The sequence below is a fragment of the Squalius cephalus genome (assembly GCF_949319135.1).
Source record: "Squalius cephalus genome assembly, chromosome: 21".
Classification (NCBI taxonomy): Eukaryota; Metazoa; Chordata; class Actinopteri; order Cypriniformes; family Leuciscidae; genus Squalius; species Squalius cephalus.
In genome coordinates this window covers 11,857,555-11,870,455 of record NC_137142.1, presented here as the reverse complement: position 1 = coordinate 11,870,455, position 12,901 = coordinate 11,857,555, and the positions used below count along the sequence as shown (strand labels likewise).

The window sequence follows — 12,901 nt, the reverse complement described above, 5'->3', positions numbered from 1 at the left end:
CCCTTCCTGTTTGCCGGAGTGATGAGATACTTAGTAGACTGTCCTCACTGAATGGCTGGCTGTCTAAGTGGTGTCCGCAAAATAATATAGGGTTCATAGACAATTGGAAAAGTTTTTTGGGCATACCTGACCTGTTGAAAAGAGGTGGTATTCATCCCTCCTGGGATGGTGCTGCTCTTCTCTTTAGTAATATGGCACATAGAGCTCAAACATGACAAACTGGGGCTTGGGTCAGGAAGCAGACAGACTGGCTAAACCGACCATCTGCTAGCTGTCTCATGTCACTGAGGTCAGATAAATCCCATCACATGACTCTTTCACCTAGATATCATCATACAGAGACTGTGTCTGTTCCCCGAATTAGTAAATACAAACAACTCTCAAACCCATTTCACGAGTTCACCCTTACATCAATTAAAACAGAGTAAAGATTATGCGTATTTGGCGTGCTGTCCGGGGGAGGGCTCCGAGCTTGGAAATTTTGCCCGAACCCAGAGTACTCCCCCATTGTTGTAAGAGTATTTAGGACTTGAAGTGAGGAGATGGGGTGGTGGAGGGATGCTGTTAAACTGTCAACGAACGGAGGTAAGTTTGCAGTATATATATATATACACCTCTTACCTCGTTGATTGGGTTGATTAACAGAGTGTGGTCCATTCGTGTCTAATTTGGTTTGATTGTCTGAATGTGCTCCACATGTGTTTAATTAGGTTTAATTATCTGAACGTTCTCCTCCCGAACTTTGTTAATAAAACATAATTTAATGGTAAAAATTTAATTGATTTTCATCAAATAAAAAACAGATATAAAATACAGATGAACAAATGATAAAGCTTGGTTTGCTGAATATTAGATCTCTTTCTAAAAAATCACTCTTTGTAAATGATATGATTACAGATTATAATCTAAAGGTGCTGTGTTTGACAGAAATCTGGCTAAAACCAGACGATTACATTACTTTAAATGAGTCCACCCCACAAGGTTACTGTTATAAAAACGAGTCTCGTCTAAAAGGAAAAGGGGGAGGTATTGCGGTGATTTATAGCAAAATCTTAGTTTTAAATATAATTCTTTTGAAGTATTGGTACTCTTTGTAACGTTATCTAGCGTAAGTGATAAATCCTGCTTGACATTTGTGCTAGCTACAGTATACAGGCTAGCTACAGTATACAAGAATTTGCTGATTTTCTATCAGAGTTAGTACTGGTTGCAGATAAAGTTTTGTTTTCTAATTGTTGTCGATTTTAATATCCATGTAGATAATGAAAAAGACGCATTGGGATTGGCATTTAAAGACATTCTTAACTCTATTGGAGTTAGACAACATGTGTCAGGACCTACTCATTGTGTAATCATACTCTAGATCTAATATTATCACATGGAATCAGTGTTGATGCCGTTGAAATTCTGCAGCAGAGCGATGGCATCTCAGATCATTATCCAGTCATGTATACTTCATTTAGCCAAGGTTGCTAAGCCGACTCCGTCTTACAAAACAAGCACACGCAGGCCCTTAAGAGAGCAGCCAGAAAAAAATGCAACTGGAAGAAAACAAAACTAGAGTTTTACCGCATTTCGTGGAGAGAGATTGTGTACAGAAAGGCCTTAAAAACTGCTAGATCTGCTTATTTTTTGACACTCTTAGAAGAAAACAAACACAACCTGAGGTTGAAACGGTGGCTAAATTAACGAGAAATAAAGCTTCAACCCCAGACGTTTCCAAACAGCACAGCAGTAATGACTTTATGAACTTCTTTACTTATAAGACTTATATTATATAAGAATAAGAATTATATATTTGAGAGAAAATTATAACTATGCAACTGTCTACTACAGTATCGCATCAGACAGTGCATTGTAGTCTCCCAGAGGAAAAATTTTATTCATTCATTGCTATATGAGAGGAAGAATTTTCTAAACTCATTAAATCATCTAAATCAACAACATGTACGTTAGATCCTATACCGACTAAGCTATTGAAAGTGATGCTTCCAGAGGTCCTCTTCTTAATATCAATAATTCATCTTTGTCATTAGGATACATACCAAAAACTTTTAAGCTGGCTATTGTATGGCTTTGTTAAAAAAACGCAACTTGATCCTACAGAATTAGTCAATTACAGGCCGATCTCAAATCTACCTTTTCTGTCAAAGACACTAGAAAAGGCAGTTTCCTCACAACTATGTTCCTTTTTAGAAAGAAATTATATCTGCAAGGATTTCCAGTCAGGATTTAGACCGTACCATAGTACAGCTCTCATTAGAGTCACAAATGATTTGCTCTTATCATCCGATCGTGGTTGTATCTCTCTATTAGTGTTACTCGATCTTAGTGCTGCATTTGACACTATTGACCACAACATTATTTTGAATATACTCGAAAATTATGTTGGCATTAGTGGAATTGCATTGGCATGGTTCAAATCATATTTATCTGACTGAATCAGTTTGTAGAAGTAAATGAAGAGATGTCATATCGATCACAAGTTCAGTATGGTGTACTACAAGGCTCAGTACTAGGAACATTGCTGTTCACTCTGTACATGCTACCCTTAGGAGATATCATTAGGAGGCATGGCATTAGTTTTCACTGTTATGCTGATGATACTCAGCTCTATTTTCCTTCATGCCCTGACGAAACTTATGGTTCAAAACGCAGCAGCTAGAGTTCTTAACAGAACCAGGAAGTATGACCATTAATAGCCCGGTTCTGTCAACACTGCATTGGCTCCTTATTAATCTAGCAAGCAATTTTGCATTTAAAAGACGTCTAATAGCCAAACACAGCCCAGACGTCTAGGCTAAAACAAGGCAAAATTTGGGCTGTCAGTGAAAATGTAATAGACGTCTAAACCATAGCCCAAGAATAGACTAGTCATCAATTAGATAACAAAGAAAGTAAATGAGTGAAGAAATGAAACCAAATGAGAGAGCTCTTAACACATTATAATCCTTCACATCTATTGCGATCTCAAAATTCTGGCCAGTTAATAATAATGTCAACTAGTCTCTCACCTGTGAAGGCCTCCTTCCCTTTACCTCTGTACAGATAAAATCCAGTTCACACAGATACGAGGAAGCGACTAAAAATTCTGTATTATGCAGGCCAGACAAGTAATTTGGTGAGGTCAATTTGTAAAGAAAGACTACACGCCTGCACACACATATATTCAAACGTCAGCGTTTTCATAGGTTCAAGTTTTTGAAGTTTACACGGTCAAAACTTGCACCTTGGATGTCAAAACTTGCACCTTGGAACCTATTTCAAAGTTTTCATTCTCAAGCCACCAAACACTGTTGTCGTGCAAATGAATGGCCAGAACACATTAAAAGTTTTCTGTTCTCAGTTAAAACAATCTGAAACAATCTATATTGTTAAAAGCGCTATATAAATGAAGATGACTGGACTTGACTTAAAGCGTCTTTGGTGTTTCCATGGTTTCTACGGAAGTAAAAGCAGAAATCGAGAGTAGAGCTAGGGCGGATATGACGCCATTCACTGGTGACGCCATTACACGAGCCGTTACACTGATTAAAATAGCTGATTTCTCTGGATTTAAACATTATTGGAAACATTTTCAATAATATAACTACACAAGTAAACAAAATATAAAAATGTTCTAGTGGTTTTTGGATATTGGAATCCAAAAATCTCACATATTGTGCCTTTAAAGAGGAAATGTATGAAACAAAACTGATAGCGTTTATCACAGTCCTCCATGAAATGTTTATTGTGTGAATGTATTGTATTGAGTGAATGGTGGACAGACTAGCATCACTCCTGGATTTGTATTATATTATTGTATGTTTCTGTGTTTTGACCCTTAACAGTAACAGAATCACTTTTTTGGAAAAAAAATTGGGGAATGTCCTATTTTGTGATCCAACACAATAATATCTGTCCAATGGGGTTTCTGTAGGTCAGTTATTAGAATAGAAAAGTTATTAAAATAATTAGAAATTTTATTAATTTACCTTTTTATGACAATCTGCTCTCATTTAACACAACTTGATGTTTCCCTGCTCACTACACACACACACACACACACACACACACACACACACACACACACATAGTCTGTGCTTAATGACCTACAGTCATTTATTCTCAAAATACAGCACAATACAACTTTAACTTTTGCACTGTTGCACAAAGAGCAGTTCTGAGTTTTGAGCATTCCTGAAATGACAAGCATATGCATTTCCTCATGTCCTCGGACATCTACAGCCTCTATTTAGAATAGAAGGTCACATGTTACAGGACAAATCCTTCACTCGTTGTTTTGGTCATGATGATCCTTATTTTTTACCAAAATTCTCTGGGTCACACTCTCATTTTTCTCATCCTTAACTGTTTATTCTTCCAACAATTCCCTCGACAGTTATTTAATTAATTAATTAATTAATTAATTAATTAAAATTATTTAATTATTTCTCTTTCAGATGCATCCCATTAGTGGTCACAATGATTAAATTAATAATGCCCTAAAATTGCAATCTAATTATAGCCAATGACAATCATCCACTACTGTGTTCTCTGTAAAAATATAGAATATGCACTTAAAAAAAAAAACATCTCAGCTACAGCACTATGAATTTGGAGAGTAATTTGCACTTCAAACAGTTTGGTTAATTTATGACATCTTATTTAATAGGTTACAAACCAAACAATGCACATTCACATCCTTTGAGAACAGTACATTTGGCACATAATAAAATGCAAATAACGACATGACAGTGACTAATGGTAAAGATGTAAAAAAAAAAAAAAGAAATGACATACTGTACATATGAAGCTGCAAAATACAATAAAAAAGAAATACATAAACATTTATGATACTTACAGTGACATAAAACACTTGTATAACTTATCTTAATATGCACTGTACCTCTGTATATACAAATATGTATTCCTTTGTGATACACAGATTCACGTTTAACCAAAGAGGTACTTTTTCATCTATTTTGTCAACGTGTTTCCTATAGTCATTTCAAAAACAGTAAAAATAAAAAAAATAAACATGTCACTCATGAAGTCCAAAATAACATTGTAAATTGCTCATCAGGGCACAGGTATTGCAGCTGTGTGAGTTTGCGGTTTTGCTCCGTCTTTAGATGCCGGTTCAGAGGGGCACAGATAAGGCCGAACTTGCTTCGAGAAAACAACCAAGCAAATGAAAAGTAAAAACCATAAATGCAAAAAATAAATAAAAATAAAATAAAATATGCAGTAAAAAAGTAAAAGCCTCAAAGTCAACATGAAACACTGTTCGCAAGCCATTTTATTTTGGTGATCTTATATATGAGAATAAATGTAGGATAGGAAATAAATATTATGCAACAGGAATTGATTGGACTGTGAAAAGTGAGTGTTCACAGTAAAATGACGGTGTTTGGATGCAAGGGGTTAAAGACTTACAGGGCAAATAAATAAATAAAAAAGATGTTTCAGAAGGGTTTTTTTTATTACTTAGAATTACAGATAAATGGTGCTCATTAAGACCAGGACCGGCTCATTGTCCCGCCCTCATGCCAGTAAACATGTCATCAGAGAAGAGAAGAGATGTCAGCAAGAGGGAGGGGAAGTTATTTTGATTAAAGTTTATGAGGGAACATGAATTTTAAAATAATGATGTGCGTGGATAAATGATTTATAATAAATAGTATTCTGCTAAATTCCATAAAAAATAAGAATTGTCAATTTTGATTTCATGGTGACTTTAAAAAAATATATAAACAATAAGCCTGGATTTCATATTAAAGCCCGGTGTTGGCAAGACTCTATGCAAAAAAAAAAAAAAAAAACATTCTAAAACAAAACCATATAAAATGAAATGTTTAAGATGTTGCGTTTATTATAAATGCGGTCATTATTTATTCTGTTTATTATGAAATGAACTGATTGGATTTTCTTTAAAAAAAAAATGTACTAGTCTTGCTTGCATCACAGGTTGGGAGAAAGTCTAAGGTTGTGCAATGTTTAGAATGGAAGATCATTTGTATGCATTTAACTTTCTTTCTTTTCTTTTTTTTGCCACAGGAGCTTAATATTTTGTCTCTTGTCTAACTACAGTACATGAAAGACAGAGGCTGTAGCAGCTGAAATAAAGGACCTGTGCTGGAAACCGCATGACCTGACAACCTAACAATCAGCAAACTAAACAGACCGACTGTAAGAAACAGTGGAAATCTGAGACATTGAATCAGAAGGTGAAATGGAGAGGGGGGAGAAAAAAAATCAACGCTAAACCAACACACACACACAGACACACACACAGACACACACACACACACACACACACACACACACACACACACACACACACACACACACACACACACACACACACACACACACACACACACACACACACACAGAGAGAGAGAGAGAGAATATTGCACATAACTGTTTCTCATATTCTAATAATACATGAGAATATCATAGGCATAACCATGCAGTAGATGATTAGTCTATTTTCAAAGTTCACAGGCTAACAATTAGGGTAATCAGGACATGTATGTACTGTAGACTGTAGAGACATGATTGGCTACTGTCCTGACCCGTTCATTATGATGGGCCTTGTTGCATTGTAGAGAAATCAACAGGTTTCACATCCTAGCAACAAAACAATCCAGTAATATAATGAACACACACAAACACACACACTAAAGAGGGACAATTGTAACCTTACCCTCCAGTATGTACGCACACACACACACACACACACACACATACACACAAGCACAACACTTGTTTTGGTGACACGATGTCAATACTGCTGTTTCAAATGGAAACGGTGCGATGGTCTCATGAAAGGCAGTTCTGAGGCTGCGCATCACCTTCCCAGTACCCTCCAATCCCTGTCTCTGGCTATCAGACCATCATGTGATCAGATCCCAATGCAGAGTGCTTTAAAACTCCAAATCCACACGTTCAGAAGCATCACGTCTGCAATACAATCACTGGTTCTTTTCATTTTTTTTTTTTTTTTTTGCATTTCAAAACGGTGCTCATATAATGTGTTGACTTCAGTGGTACCCTGACACACTGCATTATGGGAGAAGAAATGAAACATGAAATGGCTTTCCATAAGATTCTAATGAGCTCAATTCATCTGCTTTAGTGATGTCACATGAGATCCTCTAAGTATATCTCAGTGTGTTTTACATACATGAAATAACGATTACTCTGTTTCATTTGGTGGAAATGTGTGAGGATCTGTGTGTTTTTTGGGGTTCAGCAGGAAAAATTGTAATGCCTAACTGTCTACTTTTAAATTAAAGCACCTAATTCTTGTGGAATGATGGTCTACAGTGAGCTCATGGGTGTTCACAGCGTTCGCAGTGCACTTGTGTGCGAAGTACAGCGCAAGAGATGGAGGTTTTCGTTTTAAGACAGAGTCTCATCACCGAAGTAAGAGAAGCCTTTGAACTCGTCCTGGTTGATTTGCTTGATAATGGCGTCTTCTACCGGGGTGAGCACCGGCTCCTCACGGGTGAAGTCCTGGTCAAAATTGTTGACGTCTCTTTTGGTTTTCTGTGAAAGGAGAAGAAGAATGTGAGATTCATGACTGATTTCAGGATAATAACGCACAAAAACACATACGCAAACACAGTGGGGGACTTCAGCACTTCGACTGACCCGAGAAACACTTTCCCTTCCAATATTTCGGCAGTTACTATGCGTGACCCATATTTCTGTCGACTGATCCAATGATGCCAATCATCTGTGAATTAATCATTCTATTGAGATGTTATTTTCTTTTCAGAAAATTGTCCAAATTGGTTTGCAAAATGGTTTGAATCAATTAACATTCGTTCAGACCGTTCTCTCAATGAATCATCCAAAGCGATTTCTCACTCGGTAAAACACAGTATCGGGATATTTAAGGAAGAGCAAACAGTGTGGTATAAAGTGGACATTCATCAACAAACAATTGAAACTAAAGGTTTCTTTTTGAGAGGCTTCTGCCGTGTCATGTGAATAAGCAGCCATTGTCCACCCATGCTGTTTTTCAGTTGTTTTTCTATTTGAACATGTGCTAGATCAGGGTTCACCAATCTCGGTCCTGGAGGGCCGCTGTCCTGCAGAGTTTAGCTCCAACCCCAATTAAACACACCTGAACCAGCTAATCAAGGTCTCACTAGGCATACTAGAAACTTTCAAACAGGTGTGTTGGAGCTGGTTGGAGCTAAACTCTGCAGGACAGCGGCCCTCCAGGACCGAGATTGGTGAACCCTGTGCTAGATGGACATCTTTGAGCATTTTGTTTGAAATGTTTTCTGTTTTAAATCATTTAAAGGGGTAGCTCACCAATTTAAATTCATGTCATTCCAAACTCATAAGACTTTGGATAATCTTCAAAACACAAATTAAGATTTTTTTTATAAAAAAATTAAATGAATCCATAAGAATCAAGTGGTTTAATCCAAGTCTTGTGAAGAGATTAAATTGATTAAAGGGAAACTCTCACCAAAATTGAACCTAGGCTCTTTTTGTTAATCTACCTGAGTCAAACTTTCGTGTAAAAGCATAATTAGAATGGAAACGCCACTTTTAAGATTGACCGTGTTTTCGTTTTAGGTCAAAATGCCTTTTGAATGGGAGTGCATGGGGCACGACTATGATAGCATCAAAATTGCTATTTTTAAAACACTAAGAAGGTTTGACACAACATAAAACTGTGCTCGAAGTATCACCAGGGGCTCTACACATGAACTCGAGCATTGACTACATTGTTTGTGTACACAGAATTAACTAAAAAGAAAGGTTTTGTATGACTCACTTTATCAGTTAGAGTTTCCGGTGGCTGGAATTTTGTCAGTCAAAAGTAGTCGATCTCCGAATGCAACGTAACATGAGGAGAGTAAAGATGGAAAGCTCCTAAAGCTTGTTTCCATACAAATTCACGGATAATTTTTTATCTAAGTTATCATGCTTTTCATTGAAATTACAAGTTCATGACATTTCCTCATATGGAGTCAGGAGTCTTCTGAATCTCACCAGAAGTAATAGGTCATCCAGGTATGTTTTGCCTACTCTTCAATAGGTACTGTGAATTCGGACATACTTCTTTTGTCACATTCTGTATTTTGCGTACTATATAGTAGGGAAGTATTTGATTTCGAATGCAGCCATATAATGCATTACATATGGTTAAACACAGAAGCTTGTGCAGGGGTCACGTGATTCCATTACGCGCTATATAAATATTTATATTTAATTATATTTAATTATTAAGATTAAACCAAGGATTATGGATTTTTTTATGAAGTTTTTCTTATCTGGACATTCAATGTAGGGACAGAAACCTCTCAAGTTGAAACAAAAATATCTTAAGATTAACCAAAATCATGAAGGTGAGTAAATGATAACAGAAGTTTAATTTTTGGATTAACCCTTTAAAATGTGTCTTGAGACAATTGCTCTCACTGATTGTTTGAAGTGTGTAATAGATACATGAATGTCAGACATGCTCAGAAAATGAAAACTTTAGTTGAATTGTTACCTTTAGCAAATACATTTTTTCAACAACAGCAACAACAAAACCTTCCCCACTGTGCGTACCCTCAGATGAAATCCTGCAGGTGCCCCTGTCCAAACATGCATTCACATATATTTTTATATCATGGATTGACAATCATTTTGACAATTTTTCTTGGTAATCACTGGCACAGTGAAGAAGTTTATCCTTGTTTAAAACACAAATCAACACACAAAAATATATCTGTGCATGTTTTTTCCCCAACTCTCCAGACCTCTCCTTTCCTTCACACCCTCTAAGGGCTCTCATCAGCCTTGTGAGCAGGCGTGAGAATGGGGCGGACGGACAGACCCCTCCTCACACTATCTGAGACACATTCCACACACACTTACAGCAGCCAGCATGCATCTCTGTATCAAAGTGCTGTGTCTGATGTGTGCTGAGAGTCCAAGAGCATCTCAGATATCACGCTGTTCACACCACCAAAAACAGACATGTGACACAAACACTTCAAAGAATCATGAGGGTCCAAGAACCGTAATGTTCTAGATAACTGCATTTAGAGCGGCCCGTGTATATGTCTGTGGTGAACCAGCCAATACACTGTACAGAGTAAAAATCTGTCCTAACCAGACACGATGTGATAAAGCGTCAAGCCGTATATCCTAGTTCCACAATAACAATCAGATTTTTATTCCCCTAACTAGTTGTAAATGCAAAAAAAGATGCTAAACAAGACATATTGTAGGTTATTTGTTTGTATCGCTGTTACATCTCAATGGTTAGTTCCCAGCCACAGTGAAATCTCATTGGTCCAAAATGGCGAAAATAAGCAATCAATAAAGATCAATAAAGATATTTTTCTATATATAAATTTATTGCAAAATATGCATATTGTGTATACAAATATTAATATTATAGTTTGAGAGTGTAGGGTAACTGACTCTTAAGTAATTTGCAGTGGGTGCGTCTAAATCAGCTCCCTAGCTTCCTAGGTTGTGAATCAGTGCATCATGTACACAAATTCGGGCACTCGTAAGAACAGACCCTGACTCACTATTTTATGACAAGTTATTGTTCAAAATCAATTCCCCTAGGAGAAAATTAATGGGATTTTTTTCTTCCGGAACCCAGTTGTTCCACTCTATTATACATCAAATACATTCTAATTGGCTGTTATTTTGTCATTTTGCAGCAGTGACTTGACTTGTCCACACAAATGTATTAAGTTATGCCAGGTTAGTGTTATACATAAACACACAATGGCTCTGTTAGCAGATTTCACAACGGTTCAAGTTGGTCACGCGTAATCACCGCGTTTTGTTTGGAAGTGCCTTCTGAGTGAACTGTGCTTCATAGATCGCTACACTACTGTCAATAGACAATGTAACTTTTTAGCCAGTGCAATTGTGCGAATGTGACTGCACCTCGAGGCAAAATCCTAATTTAAATGGAACTTAAATAAATTAGCAATTTGGAATGCTTTACACACTGTAGGCGGCAATTTCATACAAAGACTCCACTCACAACTGATTCCAGTTTAGCATTAACTTTAATAATTAATGCAACCTTTTAAAATGAGCAAGTTGCTAAGATAACAATAAGCATAAAAAATATTGGCCTATACTGCATAGCACACACATAAATTGAATAAAAGTCAGTTTTTAATTTAACAGCTATTTTAATTGATTCTTGTTAATACTGAATTACTTATATTGAACACATATCTTGCTCTGTTGACACATTGCAAAGCATTCTGGGATTGACTTCTGTGGGAAGGATAAACGCACTGTGCCTGCCTTTGAATTTGCAGCATAGTCATGTCATCCTATGATGCCTTAAAATGCTGCCTACGCATTAGGTTTTGTAACAAAGTGAACGTCCTCAATATCTCACACATAATGATACTCACAATACGTGGTTTGAATGGCGGCTTGATCTTCCTCTGTTCCAGATGTACCCAATCAATCTCTTTGAAGAATGGATGCACTTTAATAGCTTCCTCCAGTCCTTGGGACACAACACAACCCAACCGCTTACTGGGACTCTTCGTCATGAACTAAACAATGGTGCGAAGAAAGAAGAAACGATTAGAGAAGCAAAATATCAAAGATTTGGGCCATGATGCTGACAGCAGACATGTTAACAAGAAGCCATATGCATTATGTTGAGTTGTGTTGGTCAATGATGATGTATGAGTGATGTAAGAATGCATCCTGTGGAAGATGACCTGGGTTGACCATAGGTCATGTGACTACAGTGCCAGTGAGACAGATCGCAGTGTGCGCGACACTATCCAAGACAAACAGACTGTGTTTCCCACAAAGCTTTACAAATAGGCAAAGGATGGCCAAAGTAAATCTTGGACATGTGAAGGAAAAAGGCCACACACTCTCACACACACACACACAAACTGATGTGCCCGGACACTATGGTTACATTCATACTGCAAGCCTTTTCTGATTTATTGCTTAGATATAATTTTTAGTGGCTATTCACATTATTTTTTAAATGTGGCCAACGTCAGATTGGAGTGTGTTCATGATCCTGCACTGACCTGCATGTGCAAAAGAACAATACAAAAGATGACAAGCAGCACGCTTTCATATGGAAGTAAACATAGAGGCCACTGAAGTCAACGGTTACGAGTTCATTTACAAGGTGATGTGCCGCGTAAATTCGTGTGGAAGACACAGACGAGAATGATATATAATGTATAGTTTTCCCTGAAGTTTTGCTTGTATAGAGCTGTCACTGTGATTTTTATGAGCAGTATTGGGGGTAATGCATTACAAGTAACGCGAGTTACGTAATCAGATTACTTTTTTCAAGTAACTAGTAATGTAACACATTACTTATAAGTTTACAACAAAATATCTGAGTTACTTTTTCAAATAAGTAATGCAAGTTACTTTGTTTTCCCATTTATTGACTGACACTGTCCTCATGTTGAGAGAAATCGTGAGTAAGTGTTGTATGCGCTGTGTAAACATGATGGTTATTATAATTCTAGACTAAATGTGAGCCGGCATTTACTCATCTCACTTGCACAAAAACAGATTCAGTATTCCTCAAAATGAATAAAACGATGAAATGCAAACTCAGAATATTACGCAAACCTGCAATAATTAAATATGTTAAATAACACAGATCTACTTTATATATTTAATCTCACTTTATTAATCAATGTCTTTGCTACTGACTTTCGATGATCCAATTCAACCATGCAAATAAGCAAAAATGACTTTAGATCATAGACAGTAAAAGAAATGGACACAGCGACCCCATTGGATTCAACGGAGACAAAGTGAAGTCAATTAGAAACTCTTACTTCCTGGGGGTCGAGCCTACTGCGCAGACTCAAACTGAGCTTGACGACGTAGATGTGACGCGAGCAACCCGTCTGTCTTCTAGTAG

At 36.9% G+C, this 12,901-nt stretch overlaps 1 protein-coding gene across 3 annotated transcripts in view; it reads right to left on the bottom strand.

Moving 5' to 3' along the window:
• Positions 1-6,011: 6,011 nt before the first annotated feature.
• The window catches only part of prkceb (protein kinase C, epsilon b), a 100,988-nt gene continuing 94,098 nt past the window's right edge, over positions 6,012-12,901 (bottom strand). The window contains exons 14-16 of one of the 3 annotated variants that reach the window (XM_079855037.1): positions 11,397-11,543; positions 6,310-7,536; positions 6,012-6,243 (exon numbers count right to left, since the gene is read on the bottom strand). In XM_079855037.1, the coding sequence (XP_079711163.1) occupies positions 7,390-7,536; positions 11,397-11,543 (294 nt within the window). In that variant the 3' untranslated portion in view covers positions 6,012-6,243; positions 6,310-7,389. The remainder of the gene's footprint in view (positions 6,244-6,309; positions 7,537-11,396; positions 11,544-12,901) is intronic. The other 2 variants (XM_079855038.1, XM_079855039.1) reach the window with 2 other exon arrangements.